The sequence below is a fragment of the Rousettus aegyptiacus genome, unplaced genomic scaffold (genome assembly GCF_014176215.1).
Source record: "Rousettus aegyptiacus isolate mRouAeg1 unplaced genomic scaffold, mRouAeg1.p scaffold_m13_p_16, whole genome shotgun sequence".
NCBI lineage: Eukaryota > Metazoa > Chordata > Mammalia > Chiroptera > Pteropodidae > Rousettus > Rousettus aegyptiacus.
The window spans coordinates 42,075,535-42,095,335 of NW_023416291.1; the positions used below are offsets into that span (position 1 = coordinate 42,075,535).

Consider the following 19,801-nt stretch of genomic DNA (forward strand, 5'->3'; position numbering starts at 1 on the left):
GAAGATGGGTTCCTCTACATTTATTGCAACTGCTAAATGATTAACAACATTCACAACTTCTTAGATTAAAAAAAAAAGAAAAAACCCAAAAACTTCCATTTTGTAACATCACAAACGTCTTCTAGGTTTTACCAAGGACCAAAAACACTAAACTTCTCTATCTGATTTCCAGTGATGGAAACAAGCCAGAGACAGTAAGCACCCAAAGTAGCGAGTTAGCACTTTCCGGATGCCTGTCGTCCTCACGGGAGAGACCCTGTAACTAGAATGACAGAAAAGACGCTGTGACTTTGACAAGGCCACACACCCGCACACGCACTTGCACGCTCCCTGCAGAGCAGCCTTTGCTGAGAGACAGCAAGGTGGCACAGAGGGCCAGCACGCACTGGTCCCCGGCTGGCAGCTGGCAGAGGATACACCACCATGTTCCGCCCTGGTGCCCGCAACATCTCAATGTTGATTCTACAGGAGAAGTGTCACCCGAATGCTCAGAGGACTTTTCAGGTTCAAGAAGTAGGTTTTTCTTTTAACATTTGCCAAAGGCTCACAAACAGTGTCAGCTCAAAGTGGGATGTCCCCAGGAGGAGGAGTGGCAGGAGGCTGCAGGAACAGGGCTCACACCCTGGGAATTTCTAAAGCATGTTACTTGTGAATAAAAGCAGAGAAAGCCAAGAATGAACACACTAGCACAGAGCTAATATGACGGTCAGAGTGAATATGATAGAGGTATGCTTGAGAGAGAAAAAGTGCTGAGGCGTGCAGGTCTCGATCAGGCCAACGAGCACTCTGAAAGGCCACGGGATACCAAGGCCCTGTTCTCAGAGTTCCATCCTGTAATCCCAACCCACAGCCAACATGGAAGACTGATGGAAGGATCAGAAAAGAAAGGAGCAGAAGATGAACCTCCATAGCTGTGGTTTCCCCACAGCACCTCTGGCAGGCTGGTTTGCCTCTGTTGAGGGGCTGCCAGCGTTGCCATGGCCATAAAGATATGCCAGTTGCCAAAGCAACAGAAGTGACCAGAAGCAAGCAGAGATTTGGAGGCTATAAGCAATGTGAAGAGAGGTGGCACCAGGCAGGTGAGATGCCACAGTGAATGGCAGGACAGACAGACAAATCAGAACCAGAGAAACTGAGACTATAGCTGGGAGGCCTGTGCTCTGAGAAAGCAAGGATTTCTTAACAGTCAATAAAAGCAGCTGACACAGTAACTCACTACTGTAGTATCAGTAGGACCAAGTTTTTCAGGTTTTAGCCCATATTTAAAACTTCAACACTGCTGCTTTAAGATGAACAGTTGAGATTCCCACAGCCTGAGAATTTCGCACATAGTTGCAAAGCTCTAGGAAAAGCTGGAAGAGGTGGCAATCATACGCCTTGAAATAGCAAACAGCTGTGGAGCGCACCCCAAGAGGATTCTTTCTGTTCTGTAAAAGGGCCCTAACAAAACAATTTCTACTGCCACACATGCAAAAAATGAAGAGTTCTGAAGCGTTTACCCCCACCCTTTCATAGAAGACTCCATATGTGGTTTAAAAAATCTGTAGCTTTCTTTCTGGATTCTAAAGAGACATGTAAATTTGGGGGAAGTTTCATCAATGTAGTGATTACTCCCACTGACTACAGCTATGTTGTACTGTTGCTAAGATTTTGTTAAGTCTCTTGGGATGCATTTAAGAGATGAGACTCCATAAATCAGGGGTCTCTAACTCCCAGGCCACCAGTACCAGTTCTGTGGCCTGTTAGGAACTGGGCCACACAGCAGGAGATAAGTGGCGGGCAAGTGAAGCTTCATCTGTATTTGCAGCCGCTCCCCAGTGCTAGCATCACGCCTCAGCTCCACCTCAGACATTAGATTCTCATAGGAGCACTGGTCCCTGGTGTCAAAAAGGTTGGGGACCGTTGCCATAAATAACATGTTCAAGGGATCAAGTATTTCCACTTGTTCCAAGAGCTTCAGTGCTCTCACCGACAGGCTGTGGTGCCAGAGCACAGATGACATCCCCTTTAAGTTCTGGAAATGAGAAGACACAATAGGTAATGAATTCAGCATCAAGTTTGCTAACAGAGCACTTCTGAAGAGCAATGTGCCGTGAATGGGAAAACTGACCAGCGCTGTTTCCTGAGCACTAAAGGCACTGGGGCTGCTAAGGCAGCACCACCTTCTGAGAGGGAACCAGGAAAGACTTGGAGGGAACTTGCTGCCCAAAGCATTTGGAAGAGGAGGAAAGGCCAAAGCAGATTGGAAATGGTGCATTCTTTTTTCTTTAAGAATAAGAAAAGCCAGCAGAACCTCCACACCAGAAACTGTAGAGACATTTGTTTTTTGTGTACACACCAAACCGACTCAGGCACTGGCTCCAGGGTGCATCCAGGGCAGAGGTGGCGTTTTTTAGAGTAATTGCTGCTTCAAGGCTTATCTTTATCACCAATGGTTTTCATCTATTCAAGGAGAGAATGATTTTGTTCAAAACCAAGTTGGAACTTATAGGTGGGGAGGGAAACTAAAAAGAGAGAAAGATGAGGATTTTCATAGGCCCAAGGCCCTTTAGAAGAAAAAGGACTTAAAGACCCTCAAAAAAGAAAACAAAGTGGCCGTACTCTGAGGCCAGCTTCCAGGTTGCCCTTACACTTATGAGACGCAAGGCCACGCCTGTGGCTCCCTGGGAGTTCTGCACCGAGGCCCCGCAGGCAGGCCCCGTGCAGCTGTGCTTGGAGAGTGTAGGGACTTGCTTCTTCAGCCAAACCTGGAAGGTGAGAGGGGGGACACATCATATCCAAAGACTCCTTTTGTTTCCCTCACAGAATTTTTTGATGTTTTTTGGTGGTATTTTGATGTTTGGTTTTTGGGGTGTGGGGAATACTGACTTTTCTGGAGGAAAGGTCACTGCGTATCAGAATGCCTTAGGCAGGATGCCCGATGCACCAGCTTGAGCACATACCTATTTGTTGGCCCGTTTGTGTCTGTACATCTGCATCATCCTCTGACGGAACACGTCGAACGTGTCCTCCTTGTGCTCCTGCCCGTCGGCGCCCAATCCCTCCCCTTCTGAGGCTGTTCCCCTAAAGAGCAAAATGGAGAGTTAGCCATACCCGCTCCTGGACCTGGCCACCAAGAATGGCAGAGCAGTCAAAGTGGACGGAGGTATGCAGAATGCACCACAGTGATGGCAAAGGAGAGGGCAAGTGCAGATGCATTTGCACTGGGAACAGGGGCACTCACCTGTGCAGGTGCTCAGAAGCCTGATTACAGCAGGAAACCCCCCGCCATAGGTGCTAAGTTCAGTTGTAAATGAAATATCTGCTGGCTGTTAATGGGTTTAACCAATTCTGGGCCAGGTTCCACCCTGGCAGGCCTGTGCATGAGTTTCCAGAAAAGGGAAAGTGGTTTTTGGTAAAAGTACTCAGAATTACCACTTAGCTTTTATGGCAATTAAAAATGTGGCCAAAATGCCAGAGTCAAAGAAGCCATTTAAACAGTCGGCACAAGCACAGCAAGGAGCCGGTAAATACCTGCCTATGGTGATGTCTGCTTCTCATCTCATCTGAAGATTCCCTTTGCTAAAAAGATAACTGCCAACTTTAAACCACTTTGATGTAACGGGAACCAAGAATAAGGCTGCAGGTCAAGAGATTTCGGGACTGAATCCTAAAGCAAGCCTATTCTCCCAGGCAAGCCTCCTCATCACCCCCTGCCCCGCCCTGAGCTCCTGCGTACATGCCGACAGGCTCCCTGATGCCCTTCCCACAGGAACCCAGGCCGTGGCCCTCCTTCCAGCCCATCTTCTGCAGCATCTGGAACCCCAGGTTTTTGTCAGTCAGCTTCTGCTGGGCGAAGTCAAAGTCCTTGGGTTTCTGAGGAGAAAGCAGAGTGTGGCATGTGGGCTGCAGCAAAGCATCCGGAGTGAGAATCTCCAGCATGGTTTAAAACTGACACTCCTTCATGCTTCCCTGACTCCCCAGATACTCACGATTAAGCCATGGTCATCTGCCTGGCTCTCACTCTAGAAGAGATGAAACAACCTAGAGAGGCACTAAGAGTTTAGTGACAGGAAGGGAAGTACACCCTGAGGTATGAAGCAGTGTGTGTGTATATAAGCGTGTGTGCAGGAGATACTGAATGCAGCTAGAGGAACCGGGAGGTGAGGCTACCAGGGGTCTCAGTAGGAGGCTGGACTGAAGTCCATCTACAGAGTGTTTAAGGAGGGACGCAGGGACTCAGGGAGGGAGGCGCTTGCTATTGGCTGGGGTAGATAGAGGTGACAAATAGCAGTGTAGAAGAGACATGCATAGGCAGAAGAATGGGAAAGCCAGAGGAACAATGGGCAGTAGCTGCCAGCCTGGGGTAGGGGCCCATCATCACGAAGTGACCTGGAGAACAGAGGAGGTGGAATCTGCCACTGAGATGACAAGGGGGTGCCTGCTATGCTCTTCCAGACCCAAGGAAGAACAACTGAAATGAATGGAGAGTGGTGAAGGCAAGGCAAAGGCTGACCAAAGGTCTTCAAATATCAAGCACGCCCCCCTCAGGAAAACGCTTGGTGGGAGAAACTGGAGGAAAAAGGATCAGCTCGGTCTGGACAGATCTCTTAAGTGTTCAATCTGTGTCTAAGAGTCACCCTGCCCCGTCTTCTTGGGCTTGGTGTGCACGAAGAGCTGCAGGCACTACCAAGAGTCACCTTTCTACCTACAGTCACCCCAAGGAAAGACCTGCATGCATCTATAGGGCACCTGCTACACAATGGGTTAACACACATTTCATTTAATCTGCAAGGTATCTCCTATCTGCATGGTAGGTGTGACTGCCCCATTTTACAGATGTACAGAGTCCCAGGAACTACATGCCAAGATTAGGTGGCCAGCCTGATCCTGGCTGCCCCCTCACCAGGCTATGCCCTCATCCGAGCAACTAGATGGGAACCTATGTTCTGACTTAGCTTAAAACCCAGCACATAAGCAGAACCATGAGCTTGGGTACAGGAATGCCCTTCCTCCTGCTGTAGTTGGGGTCAGAGCGATGCTTCATCTGGCTGCTGAGACTGATGTGGTGTACTCAGAATGGGTCTGACTCATTGGGAGCTGCCACACAGGCTTTATACACCACCTGACACCAGCAGAGACTTCCTGGCTCCCCACTCACCTCCCTGCTTCTAGGGACCTACAATGTCTCCATGTATCCCAGGTGACTTTGCCTGGCCATGTGGAATTCACCTCCATACTTCAAGTGACCTGTTCCCCACAGGAGCTTCCTAGTTCAGCCAATGGCAGCTCCATCCTCCTGCCCGGGCCAACAACCCTGGACTCCTGGCTTTCGCTGTTCCATACCCAATCCATCTGAGAGTCCCACCAGGTCCATCTTCTCCAGTCCTATCTCCGGCTCTGCCTGGCCCCCAAGGCACAGGCTGCTCTCAACACAGCAACCACAGTGGCCACATCATCCGTCCAAACCCCACCATGGAAACCCAAGGGCCCCCCCCAGAGAAGGGCTATGGTGCTGACATCTGTGTACAGGCTTACATGACCTGGGTCCCAGCTGCCTCTCCCTCACCTCCCCACCCTCATCACTCCACTAGAGCCCAAAGAGTTTCCTGCTGACCTGTAACCACCCTGGGGCCTCTCCTAGGCTCTCGCTGATCACCATACAAATATCACCTCAGGGACTTTCCCTCACCTTGGGGTGCTTAAATGGCACCCCAATCCCACCTTATTCCCTGTCCTCCATTGAACTGCTTCTCTGAATCCATAGCACCCCCTCATGACTTAGTCATGCACATTTTGGCTCTGCCTGATGCTGCCTTGGGGTGGGCACACGGGACCTGCTGCATAGAAAGTGCCAACTAGTCAATTAACACACACGTTCTGCTTAACTTTTTTAACCACAATTATAATCCACTAAATTAAAACTCCTTGAGGGCCAAGGCATTATCATGTTCATCTCTCCATTCCATTGCACATATCAGACCCTAACTATCTGTTAAATGGACCACTTTGTACAAAGCTAAATAGTTTTCAGAAGTCCCTGGAGAGAAAAGGTGTTTGTTGTACTCTGTATATTAACACACAGTCTGATGTATGAGCACAGCTTAATTATAAGCCACAGTGTCCTTTGAGATCCTGACAAATTCCAACTGACTATATTACACATGAGAACTTGCAAATGGTCACACTCACCTTCTTTTTGGACACAGGACGACCTCGAGGCCTGTCATAGGCGATGCGAACTGGTTCGTGAACTGGAAGACAAAAATATATATATATATATATATATACACAGACACACACACACACACACACACACACACATGCACACGCACACACACCTATATGCTCTTTCCCCACGTGACTAAAACGAAAATGAGTTTTGGCTAATTGCCCCTCTGCTGACAGAAAGTGGCTACAACACACACAAGGCCAGCTGCTTGGCCTGGCTCCTCTCAGGAACCACGTGACTACCAACTATACTGAACACGTGGGCTCAACTGAAGACTCCTTGCCATGATAGTCTCCTTAAACATAGGATGCCTACATTTATGATGAAATACCCAATGTGTGCATCACATTCCGTGACTATAGGAATGCACTTTGCTTCAGAAACGAATATGTTCAATGCTATGCCCTCCAGTGTTTCTGCAATTATCCCACTGATAAAGAATTAAAGTCCACATAGTTCTTTCCAGCAAAAACCACCATGCTTCTCATACAAAACTCTGAATTACATTATTGTTGTTATTATCTATGATGAAGGAGAAATGAGCTGATTTTGTCTCATCAACCACTCAAAGAACTGAGAGCTTCTAAATAGAATTCCACTTCCCCCAATACAGGACATACTCGAGCATTCTGATATGCGACCACCATCGGCAATAAGTTCTGAAGATCAAAAGAGTTTGGTAGAATAGTTAGCAATTCATTGTGACACCAAAGTTTCTAAACACAAACCATGGTACTGATTTATTAGTGAGAAACTAGTGAATGTGACGGTCTCAATAACATAGAACACCCAGGTGACATTGTTCACCACCACCACTTCACACACAGGTATCACAGTATCAGCCCCATACTCAAAACATGGCCCAGGCTGTGCAAACACCTGGGTGGGCAGGGGACACAAGGAATAACCTGGGCCATGACCAGCCTATCGAAGAATAACCTGGGCCATGACCAGCCTATCAAAAGGCCATGCACAATATGATTCCATCTACTGAGCTTAGAAAAGGCAGAACCATGAGGCCAGAAAAGTCAGTGGTTGCAGGGGCCAGGTAGGGGAGGGGACTGCAGAGGGACACAGAGACACTTTCTGGGGACAGGTTCTAGCTCTATTGTACTGGTGAGTTCATGACTATACATATTTGCCAAAACCCCTCGAACTGTCCACTTGAAAGTGGTGCATTTTACTGCTGGTAAACTGTACCTCAAGACCCCTGACCCTCCCCACAGGAGGGATCATGGAGCACACAGCTCCTGCTAACAGCTGCCAGAGACCTCCCCCCACCCTGTCCCATAACCTCCTGCCTCATCTTCACTTAGCAGGTATCACTACCCCAGGTCTTCTTTGGCTCAAAAGTCTGGCCATTCCCCAAAGTCATGGGCAGGAAATGGTTGATATGATCCAGGCCCATCCCTTCCACAGCCAGGGCTTCCCTGTTGGAATCTGAGCAATGGAAATCCCAAGCAGCACGTGGGGCACTAGAAACCACAGACTACGCGGCAGCATCACCTCAGAGTGTCAATGGTAGATCAACTGGAAGCGAGTTTCACATGAACATGTGGAGTGGTATGCAAAACCATTAGGACTGTTTTAGGTTAAGTACAGAAGACCAAAGGATCCCATGTTGAGTGGGCCCTGGGAAGATTGGGAGATAATGTCCAGGTTAGCAGTGGAATCAGAGGTAGGAAGGGTGACAGGGGCCAGCTGGTTATCTTGCAGCAGAGCCTGGGCTGAGGGCCAGTAAATTCTTCAGGTCAGGCAATGTCTCTACAACCAAGTACTCCTCCTCAGGTGCTTAACAGTGTGGCGTGCTGTGCTGACCCATTGGCACTCACCTTTGGGCTCCTGGATGAGACACAGCCTCTTGGGAGCTGGAATCATGCCAACCTTCAATGACTTACTGCTGACCCTCTTCCGGGGGAAGCAGGCTCCCAAGGAGGCCTGTGACAGGGTAGGCGCGCCAGCTGAGCTATCTTCGGCTGCCTCACTCGGGAGGCCATCGGCGGGAGGGCTGTCCTCAGAGCCCTCAGACTTGGCAGCTCCTCCTGCTGGCATGGAGGGCCCTCCGGGAGCATGGTCCTCCTCACCCCCCTCTTCATCCTCATCCTCCTCATCCTCTTCATCCTCTTCCTCCTCAGGCATCACTTCTAGGCTCTCCAGCTCAGCCTCCTGAGGCGGTTCATCCTCAAACTCTCCTTCTCCTTCCACAGGTTCTAGGTCACTTTCACTGGCGTGCAGGTTAAGTGAAGATGATGTAAAACAAATTGATGGGCACAGTTCAAATACTTTCTTTCGATAGAATTTGAAAGCTGAGCTATTTTGGTCATGTAGAAACCTGGGATAAAGATGAGATACACTGGTTAATCAGAAGGTCTTCTGAATATTCTTATTTGCTGAAATCGTCCAAATGGACCCGATGAAGCTGAGGGTGGGACAAAAGAGAAAATAACCTGACCTCTACCAGCTATGGCTGATGGTGCAGCCACAAAATGAGAAAGTTTGAGGTGCCAGAATGTCAGGCCTAATTGCTTTTTGGAAGAGGTAGGTGGAGGAACAAGGTATGCAGGGATAACCAGGGACCATGCTGGAATGAGCTTAAACACTGCAGCCTAGAGGTCTGACCTGGCTTCACTCACCCTTTTCTAGTGCTGTCACTGGCCCTTTGGGCCTCTGACTGCAGTGACTCTTGGGTCCCTCTCACACTCCCAGGTATGAGACGAAGGAAGCATGTCACCTAGCACCTTCTGCCTCACATCCTGCAGAGAAGCTGCTTAAACATAGTGGTGATAAAGCCTCTCTGTGCCTCTGAGTCTGAGGGCTACCTTGACCTGTAGCCACAGCTGGGGGCTGCAATTGGTGTGGAAAACCAAAACATGCCTGAAGACACAGAATACACTTACTCCAAAGGAAAGACGGCCCTTGTCCTTGGAGAGGATAACTCAACCTCATGTAGATGTCAATTCTCCTCTTGTTAATGTAGTAATGTCAAAAACTGTCCCAATAAAAGCACTATTTGTTTCTGGATCTGGACAAGATAGAGCTAACGTTTGTGCACAAGACCAACCAGATATTACAAGGTGTGTGAAGTCTCTACAGTTAAAACAGTATGGTACTGGTTCATGGACAGATGGATAGATGGACCAAGAAAAAGGCCAGAAACACTATCTGATGAAGGTGGCCTCTCAAACCACTGTGAAAGAGGCAATCTTTTCAACAAATGGTGTTGGGACAACCAGACAGCTTTTAAGAAAAATATTTAAACTGGATCAATACTGCATCCTCTACTCCTGAATAACCCCGCACAAATCAGGGATCTAATTGTAAAAAATAAGCCATAAAAGTTCTGGAAGTACGTAAATATGGGGAGAGTATGGGGAGATTCTTTCTATGACTCAGTATACAGGTGCAGTAAAAAAATTGTGATATCTGTATACATGAAACACTTCTGTACTTTAGAACATCCCATATGCAAAATAAAAGATAAATATCAAAATGAAAAGGAAATACATATAACAATAACATGGATAAAAGTGCTTAAAAATCAAGAAAGAAAAAGTAAAAAAAAAAAAACCCAATAGTGGAAAGGGTTAAGAACTTCTACCCTCCCAGGACACTGTTGGAATAAGATGACTAATTACAGACTGGAAGAAAACATCTGAAAATCAAACATCTGATAACGGACTTGTACAAGAACATATAATGAACTCTCAAAATTCATTACTAAGTAAATAAACAAACCAATCAAAAAATGGGCCAAAGATAAATGACCCAATTAAAAAATAGGCCAAAGATCTGGACTGACACTTCACTAAAGAGACATGGAAAGCACATAAGCACAATGGAAGATGTTCAGCACCATCAATCTCCAAGGAAATGAGAACCACAATGGGACACCCCCTCTCCCTCTCCATACTGGGACATTAAAAAAATGGACACTAGCATGTGCTAGAACTCTAGTTCAAGCTGCGGAAAACGTAAAATGGTGTAGCTACTTAGAAAGGCAGTTTGGCAGTTTTCTCAAAAGTTAAAATGTGGATCTACCATGAGAGCCAGTCTTTCCCCTCCTTAGTATTTATCTGAGAGAAACAAAAGCAGGTGTCCACAGAAGTACTTGTACACAAATGATCATAACAACTTTATTTGTAATATTTTCAAAATAAAAAGACCTCAAATGCCATCAACAATGGGAATGGGTAACTGGTCCAACTATACAGTGGTCTCAGTTCTCTGAGCTTACCTTTTATAATTTTTAGTTTATAACCATGTAAATTTATACTTGTTTTAAAAATTAAAGACAGAAAAATAAAACCCTGAAACTTAATTTTTCCACAGAAACAAATGAACCTGACTGTACGTCAAACTGACAACATGGCCACAGACACAAAATGAATCAACTCAAGAGACTACTAAGCACATCAGAGGTATAATTCTCCCAAGAAAAATAAAAAACACAAAGGCATCTTGGCCTTTATAAAACAGGCATTTCTGAGTGCAGGGGAACAGAGTGCATCACCCCACCTGATGTTGCTGTAGGGTTCTTGCTGTGGGTAAGGAGGGGACAGCATATTTTAAGGAACACTGCTCAGAAAATGTTGCACAGAAGGTGAGGAATAACCCCAAGCCAAGTGCACAGGATGATACAGTGTTTTCTTGCAAACTTTAGTTTTCATGGGGGGAAAAAAAGGACTGATGAAACACTACTGGCTGCCCTGCACTGAGCTATCTGCCTCCAGGGCAAGGGCCCACACACCATGGGCAGTCCTACTCTGAGGCCTGCAGGGGGTAGCCTGAGTGCAGCAGGCCTGTAAAAGGCAGAACCAGGCTGAGTGTGCCTACAAGGTCATCAGTGCTCCCGGCAGCTGGTCTGGGTCTCTGAGCAAGCAGAAGGCACCCCTAGTGCAGTGCCCACTCAAGGTCCCAAACAAGCTAAAAGAGTACAATCACCAGTGGGTCTCAAAAATGCTCTAGGATACGTGAAGTTTTTAAACTGTATTCTTTATTAGTCTAAAGCATGATTCTATAGCATGTTGGGAGCAGAGTGAGGGTCCAGAGACTCAGTGGGCTCTAAGACACAATGTGCACAGCATTCAAACCCACCTGCTTCCCAAATACCCACCAACTGCCTTGAGGGGAGCCTAGCAGGGTTACAAGAACCCTGAAGGAGGAGAACCTATGCCCCAGAAGCAGGGCTGCTTCCAGGCTGTGTGGTGTTGAATCTGAGCAATGGTGAGGGTAATGGTGCCTCTCCCACCATGAAGGTGCCAGGCTGTCACTATGTGGAAATGCATGTTGTCCACACCTGGACCAGGGACCACCATCATTCCACGAGCAGTGAATTCTCATTAGCCTATTGTAGCCAGTGTGACCAGGAGGCAGTGCCCTCCTCTCCTTCAGGCTCTTGGGCAAAGATGTACTCTGACCCTCTTCTCACTTCTGTTCTGCCTCTGCTCAGGTCCTGGGAACACTGTGCCTTTGCCCAAGGAGGTATCTCTAGCCCGCCGCCATCCCCCAGAATAGGCACTTCTCCCTCACAGCCCTGAGCTCAGCAGAAGTGAAGTTATGACTTATCCTGGTGTGACCCCCCGCCAAGGCAGGAATGTGTTTGCTAGGCCATCCAGTAGGCTCTCAGGACACTTGTGGGGCAAACAACTCAAATCAGAAGGGTGGGATGGGTACGTACCACAGGTCAGGGTTGTCAGTGCTGTTTTCTATGCTGAACTGTTCAATCTCTGGTCCCACCTGAGCAACAAATTTGGCCAGTTTTTCTGCAGTCTCCATTGTCTTTGTGTCAACTACAAAACAAAGCAACTGTTACTTGTCAGTTCTGAGCTGCCACTTACTGTGTGGACATCATAGGGCTGCAGAAACTGATTACAAAAACAGCTCCTCATGTCCCCTCCTACATCTGTGCTTTTGCCATGTTACTCTGTAGCTCTGTTCTGCAGAAATGGACTGCCCTCTCTCCTGAACTGGGGCTGGTCTCGGGACTCGTGGTGGCCAACAGATGTGGCAGAAGTGCCAAGTCAGGGACTAAGAGGTCTTGAGTACCTCTAATGCCTCTCTTGGAGGCCTGACACCAACTACAGGTGAACTAACCCCGGCTCACTGATGGAGAGGTAACAGTCACCCACATCACCTCTACCAGCTTCAAATAACCAGGTGCTACCTAAAAACACATGTGCAGGCCCAGCTAGTCAGTTTGGAGCTGCTTGTTTCATTGCAATAGCTAGAAAATGCAGTTGTGTAGATTTTTCCCCTCTAGGTGCCAACCTAGTGCTGAGTGGGAAACACTGGTTAGGGGGCAGGCCTGCTGCAAAGAGAGAAACAGAAGGGACTAAGTTGGTAACTTTTGAAGGAACTGCAGGTCAGCTAACCCTGAGGAGGGAACACAGACCTGGGAGAGGAGGCAGAATGAGAACAAGGCAGCCCTATGGAACATAAAGGAGGCAAGAACAGAGAAAAGTGGATCAACAAGTTCGAAGCCACAGACTGGGATATGTGGTCAGCAGTAAAACCTTGCAGGGAGACAGAGTCACTGGGCAGCATCATGGGTTAGCTCCACCCTCAGAACAGGAGGAAGGATGCAACAGGACTCTTGGGTAGCCCCTTCAAAGAGGAGAGAAACCACCTCTTTATGAACCCATCCTGGCTAGGTCCCTATTGCTACTGCCCACTGCCCAGACCACTGAGGCTACAATCCCCTCTTGGCAGAGACCCCTGGAAGAGTTGGGGCTGGGGCCCAGAGGAAGGGAACTGGAGTGAACACCCACCATCAGCAGATAGGCAGGGAGAGGAGCTCTGAGGGGCTTCAGATTCATCTACTCCTGCTGGCTTGGGAGATGGGCCTGCGGCTTCTGGGCTTAGGTCCTGAGAAGGTCCACCTGGGTCTTGTGGGCAGTCCTTGGCAGCATCACTTCCATCTGGTTGGGGTGGCTTTCCCTGTAAGAAGCCTGGAGCCTGCCGGGTGTGGTGTTTCAGCCTGGTGCCCGAGGAGAGGAGGGTCTGGGTCCCAGTGGTCGCTCTTCTCACCTTCCAGCCTTGGAATCCCTGAGCTCGGAGGAGCCCACGCCGCCGTCCTGGGAGCAGCCTCTTCTTGAGGCTCCGGACTGCCCGGGCATACAGCATGGCTCGGACTGCACACTCTGCTGCCAGTGGCTTCTGATCAGCTCCTGGCAAGGTCTGACTCATCCGCTGTACTTCTGCCAGTTTCAGCTTATAATATTTATACTCTAGACTACTGTCATCAGACAAAAACCTATATAACAAAACAGGTACAGGAGAACATTGCTAAAACACCTGCATGACCAATTCGTTGCTACAAATACACTTCCGCAGTCCCTTTCTACATGATGGCTTCCCTGCTGTCCAAGGCTCTGCCTGGCTCCACCAAGGACCCACAGCTGGGCCCAGGTCACCTGCCCTGCCTAGAGAGACCAGAGGGCAACCAGAAGCTTTCGGCAGTGATGGATTCCTCCTCTGTTTCTGTCATCGGCAGCCAGGAAGGAGCTCATAACTCCTGGTTTCACAGCAGAAATCAGTCACCTTGGAGCCATGGAAGCATTCTGCTACTAGGACACAATAGGCATCACTCCAGGATGCCATTTTCAGAAATGACACCCTTCAAATGGTGGGCTCTCAGCTACCATTCAATTGTATCACTTTCTTTAATAAGTACTGTATTTATAATGAAAACTTTTATTTTAAAAAGTTATCCTATTCATGTGAAGAGGCAGTAAGGCAAAAGACAGTTTAACAAATAGTTGCAATAAATCACAGACAGCTGCTGAGACATATCCTTCATCTTACACAAGCATTTTACATGCACATCTTAGCTCACCCTTACACCAGCACAACAGAGATCTGGAGCTCCAAGTACAACAAGAGAAGACCACACAGCAGGTCTACAACAGGGCTGGCGCATGGACCCAGGTGAACCTGACCCAATCTCGTGCTCTTCCCACTGGCTGACGCTACTGCTCAAAATAAACATCTCACTTTCTGTTCTGGACACCATCGGAGCAATACAAACATTGCCATTTGCTCTATGGGAAGGATTTAGAGGTCTAACATTTAGAGACCTACCAGTAAGCAGGGTCCTCCTTGAGAAGAGCTCTCTCTTTAGGAGATAGGCTGCCTCCGATGACACGTGTGACCAGCTGGTCAATGGTGTCCACCACCTTGTGATCTGCTCGCTGGGGAACAGCTGGAACACATGGAAGGGCTTTTCTGAAAAACACATTGGACCATGTGGGGCCTGGCAAGACCAGGACAGAGTCAGGGGCTTAGGATGGAGCCTAAGCAGACACCAGCAACCGAAATCCTCATCATGAGAGACCAGTGTTGAGAAGAGGAAAGCGGCATGTTACTTCAGAAACCAATATGCAAAATATCCTCCCAAAAGTTATAATAGCATAACAAGGACAGAAACAGTCACAAGCTTATAATGACTGCAAAGAAAAACGTATGTGTATGTTTTATAAAAGGAAATGGTATGTAGCAACTCCATATCACCTCTCGTGTATCACCTGACTTGAATGTTCACAATATTAGAGGAAAAGATACAAAATGTGTTTAGGTATAAAATATACAAAAAGTTTATCTAGGCTGTGATTTACAATAGGAAAGAGAGAAAAGATATATAAATATGGGTACAAAAAAATAAATAAAATGTACCAGAAAAGTAACAGGAATTTTCTAGGGGTGGTAGATTTGTCATGATTTTGTATATTATCTACAAAATATACAAGTGTTCTGTAATCAGAAAACATATGTATATAGACTTATGAGAAAAAGTTCCCAATTAAAAGTCAATTGTCCCAAGATAGGTGTTCACAAAAAATATTCGCTGAATGTATGAAAACATTTTTTAAAGTATGAATTTCCTCCAATATAGCTATAATTTACAATCCCACCAGCAACCCAGAAGAGCATGTGTCCTCAAATAAGATTAGTGTTCCGATATTTGCACATTCAATAAAAACCACTCCCGAACTGGAAAGGTTTTCCAGTTTGTTCTGCGGAGTAACTGTACTGTCCTATCTTTGCCTATGTCTGAGTTGTAGCTTTGAGCTTATTTTAAACATCAGTGGGAGCTCTTTCTACAGGATAAGTCAATCTTTCAATTGTCAGTTATTGTAAGTATTTCCATTTTGAAATTGCTTTTCTGTTGTTGTTGTTGTTTTAGGCTAATTTTCCATCATTTTGCAAAAGAATAAGAGGTCCAAAGTCAGAAGCTTTCAGAGATAAATGCAATTTGTGGGTTATTGCAACCATTTCTACAGACGATGACCATAGCATCAGAAAGTAGGGCCCAGCAATCCTCCTGAGACTGTATTCGTTAAAGGATTTAAAAATAAAAATTAGGGGTGGTTCCATAGAGTAGTGTTTAGGATGTCTGCTTTACACACAGAAAGTCCTGGGTTCAAGCCTCAGTAGAGCCACAGCCCATACCCTGGGTGTGCCACGAGTGTGTGAGAGGAGACGCCCCACCTTCAGAGATCCAATTCTTAAAGAAGAGATGGCAATATCCGTAGGTCAGGGTAGAAGTGGAGGGTGTGGGGAGAATTAAAAAAAAAAGTTAAAAGTCTTCCTTGCCTGTTAAAAAATAAAAATAAAAAATAATAGTAATAATAAATTCAACCAAAGATGTTATCCCAACATTTCTAACAGTAATGGAAACAGTGCTGGGGCAGTACTGGTGCTGTCCACCCGCTGTCCAGATAGCCAAGGCTTGTAGACACCAATTATAAGGGAACGCAGCTTTAATCAGCCTCAGGAGCCTCTAAAAGGCAGTATGAGTCCAACATCAAGGGAAAGGTGAGGTAATTTATTAGATCAATATCACGATGTAGTGAGTTGTAGAAACACAGGAAAGGGCCTATGACAATCCTATAAAAGCAGGCACTAGTGCACTGGCAGGCCCACCTGCCTAGCAGCACCACAACGGGATAGTGGTGGACAACTTTAGGTTACAGATGACTTTTTTCTGCAGGATCACTGTTACACTGACTTTCTGCTCCACCATGCTGGAGAGTATGCATAGGAGGTGGCCATGTCAGCCCTGAGCCCTCTTCTGGAAGGCTCCCTCTCTAGTAGGTGTGGCCACCTGTGGTGGAACCTATCAGTGCCTGTGCAGTTGGGGCTACACAAGGGTGTAGAGAAGTAAAGAGGTTCAGGGACAAATGTGACTTCCTCACTGGTCTTGGGTAATGCAAAGGGAAAACCACTTCAGGAGGAAAGAAGACATGGCCATTACATGTGCTCATGAGTCCTAGGATGTTTGGACAATGAAAGCAGTCATCCTGGGGGCTAAGAGGGAAGGAAAAGGAACATCAAACAGCCAGTTGTATATATTACCTCCTTCTTGGCCTGCCCCCTCCCCTGTAAGCCAACCGTTAACTATAGGTTACTAGGTGTACCTAAAGATCTGCTGCTAACCTTTGGCCAGTCTAAAACAGTGAGTCTACCACCTGGATAGACCTGACTGATTTCTGTCTGTCCCTCAATACAGCTCAAATATGGCCTCACCAACTCTCCAGGTTGGACTAGCTTGGGACCGCTCCCATATTTCTCATTATCCTAGCACAGAAGGGGCTAGTTTTCATGATTTCTTTCCCTCAGGATCCTGGGACTCTTCAGAGACAGTGACAAGCATTTACTTTTCCTTCCAGGAATACCCTAGGGTGGGAGTGGGGGAACCAATTGGAATAGTGCTTCTTAACCTTGGCTGCAGGATGGTACAAAACCCTCAGAAAGTGCAGGCAAGTTATGTACAAAAACATGTATATTTTTCTTGGTAAGAGCTGCAGCTTTTCATTAGATTTCCAATAGAGTCTATGACCCAGAAACGTTTAAGGACTTCTGTAGTAAACAGAAGATTCCTCATATGTGCTTGTGGAATGAATGGCAGACGTGTACACTGGTCAATTTGAGTTTTCTACTAAAATTCTAATTTGTTTCCAAAGAACTTCTGTGTAAACACCTCAAAGAGAATAAGAGACATTAAAAAAACAAAAAACATGAAAAACAGATAACAAACTGGAACTTTTGCTGCTTTCCTTACCATCATTCAGACCACTCAGAGCCTTGGCCTGAGTTTCAGCTTTGATAGGAGGAACTGTTTTCTCTTCATCTCGAGTCGCCTCAGGTTCGGTTTTCTTGACCTGGAGTGGATAGCCACTGCTGACCAGCCAGGCCTTCAGGTGATCTATGTACTCTCTCCCAAACAGAGTGGAGTCCTCGAAGTTTGGAAATGAAGCAGGAGAGGGAGCTATATCTTGGAGACCGACAGCTTCTAAAATTTTCTCTTGCCGGAAAGAGGAGGCCAAGGAGAACGTCTGTCCCAAAAGGGCCAAAGACTTCCGGCAGAGAGAATTGGTGGTCTCGAGGGCAATGGCTAAGTCCAGGGGGTTAGTGAGGGTTTTCATTTTGACACTCAGCTCATAGGCATTGCAGGCCATGAGCAGGGGTGTGACACTCTTCAGAAGCCGGTCTTGAAGTCTCATTATGTACTTGTCAAAGGGCTTTATGATTTCGAAAAAGCAATTTTTGGTCTTCACAGCACCTTTGTCCAAAAGCATGTTTAAAAACTCATTATCGACTCTGGGTGTTTTCAAAGCAGAGTGCTTTAAAAATTTGATAGTAAAAAAGCAAAAATCTCTGTGCTCTGGTTTTAAGGAGCATTTGAATGAGGCAAGCATTTTAGCACAGGTTTCAGTTTCAAATTCAAAGAGAGTCTGGAAAAGTTGGGAAAATTTAACATCATCTTTTATGGTATGGAATCCTGCCCATTTGATTATTTCTATCCCAAATCTTGAAAAAACATCAGACTTATCTATGAGGTCGAAGCTCATCTTTCTTCTGGGGAGCCGAAAGTCCTTCAGATTGAGCCCTAGAGGGATCTTCTGAGTAGGGAATTGGAGATCTTCAGTCCCTGGGTTTGTCCCTAGGGTCACATCAGAGCTTGGGGTGGTTTTCTGAATTTGGTTAGTGCCCTGAGTTTTGGGAGTGATACGATTTATAGTGGGTACTTTTTTTGTGCTCACACTTCTCAGTGTGACAAGTTTCCCGACCCCCCCTTTAGGTGTGAGCAGGCCCTGAGTCTCCCCTTTTCCTAAGAGTGCACCTTCCTGGTCAACGATGTTTAAACCTCGGCCTCTGCCCTGGATTTGGGCACTGCCCCTGAGCACGGAGTCTGCCTCCCCTGGACGGTCCACATCGTAATCGCGACTTTCTTTCTCCAAACACTCTTTCTCAATCAGCCTGGAAGAGCCAAAGTCCCCCAGTAGTGCAGAAGGACCAAAATTAAATTCCTGTGACCAGGATTCTTGAGGAACTGGGTGGCCAAAGTCTTGTTCCCAAGAGCCACGAAGTGTAAATTTCCAGTCTTGAGAACGGAAATGTCCCAATTTCCGGTGGCCGAAGACCTGGTCTCGGGAGTCAGGGTGGGAAAATTCCAGATCCCGACCACATTCTTTACGAAAGTAGCTGTCTTCACTTACAGAAGGGTTACTTGATCTGAAGGAAGGCCCCGGAAACACATCACCTCTCAGACCTTCTCTCCCAGCATCGCGAGAGTGACCTATGGATCCACCCAGAGTGTATCTGCTGTCACTGTGAATGTCATCATACATATCTGCTCTGACTCTTGGGACTGTCCTTAGAAGATCTGAAATACACAATTCAAAAGGAAACACAAACGTACTTTAGACTAGAGCCTACAAATGGACAGTCTACAGACCACCAGCCAGCTGGAGTGCTTTATCTGCCTCAGTGCATTTTATAAATTCCTATTTGTTGCCAACATTTAAAAGATGTGTAGCTTCCCTTAAACATCGGGGTTTACTACTTATAAAAACAAAGACCTACAAGCACTGGGTCTGTATCGGCCTTGATGACAGTGCACCAAAGCTGGGCAGTAGTGCCCCTCACTCATTCAGATCTCCAGACCTGGCTCAGCAGGCATCTTGTTTACACACTTTCTTTAAGACTCAGGGAAGGGTATCTGGTCCTCAAATAACCTAGACTTCTTTACTGTGACTGGAGGTTACCAGCCCCTCTTGCCTCCTAGTAGGGACTCTCGGCATACAGTGCCACTGAGGCAGGAGCCATGTCTGACACTGTACCCACCACAATCAACCAGGCCACTGCTGAGCATCTGACCCGAAGCTGGGTGATACACTCACTTAGAAAGGTCCACTGGGCTAACCAAATCTCTGAAAAAACAGACTGAAGCAGATAAGAGGCAAGACAGAACCTAAACAAGCCATCGAGAGAATGAATAATGTGCTTTTGTCCTCCTCTGTGTAGAAATGAAAACAGGAACCTATATTTGCATTTGCTTATTCACATATAAAGAAACTCTATAAAAAGCCAGGAACAAAAGTGAACTACAGGCCTCAGTGAGGCTTTGCACAGAGTGCCTTTCTAACTTTCTAGCCTTTGAATCGTATTCTATTACCTAGTCGTCAAATAAAAGGAAAGGGAGAGAGAGATGCCAGGACGTAGTAATGGGGTAAGAGGCTACAGAAAGCCAAATCTTTGTATAAATCCAAGTTATTTACTTAACAGTTCTTACTGAGCACCCACTGTGTG

General features: G+C 46.7%; 1 protein-coding gene across 19 annotated transcripts in view; it reads right to left on the reverse strand.

The window, feature by feature from the left end:
* Window positions 1–19,801, reverse strand: part of SUGP2 (SURP and G-patch domain containing 2) — a 23,911-nt gene continuing 4,110 nt past the window's right edge. For 9 of the 19 annotated variants that reach the window (XM_016132375.2, XM_016132374.2, XM_016132373.2 and 6 more), the window contains exons 3-10: window positions 17,271–18,875; window positions 14,291–14,411; window positions 12,979–13,463; window positions 11,889–12,000; window positions 8,044–8,543; window positions 6,172–6,233; window positions 2,943–3,063; window positions 1–2,747 (exon numbers count right to left, since the gene is read on the reverse strand). In XM_016132375.2, the coding sequence (XP_015987861.2) occupies window positions 2,575–2,747; window positions 2,943–3,063; window positions 6,172–6,233; window positions 8,044–8,543; window positions 11,889–12,000; window positions 12,979–13,463; window positions 14,291–14,411; window positions 17,271–18,875 (3,179 nt within the window). In that variant the 3' untranslated portion in view covers window positions 1–2,574. Of the gene's footprint in view, window positions 2,748–2,942; window positions 3,064–3,718; window positions 3,856–6,171; window positions 6,234–8,043; window positions 8,544–11,888; window positions 12,001–12,978; window positions 13,464–14,290; window positions 14,412–17,270; window positions 18,876–19,801 lie in introns of all 19 variants that reach the window. The other 10 variants (XR_004955039.1, XR_001595275.2, XM_016132384.2 and 7 more) reach the window with 10 other exon arrangements.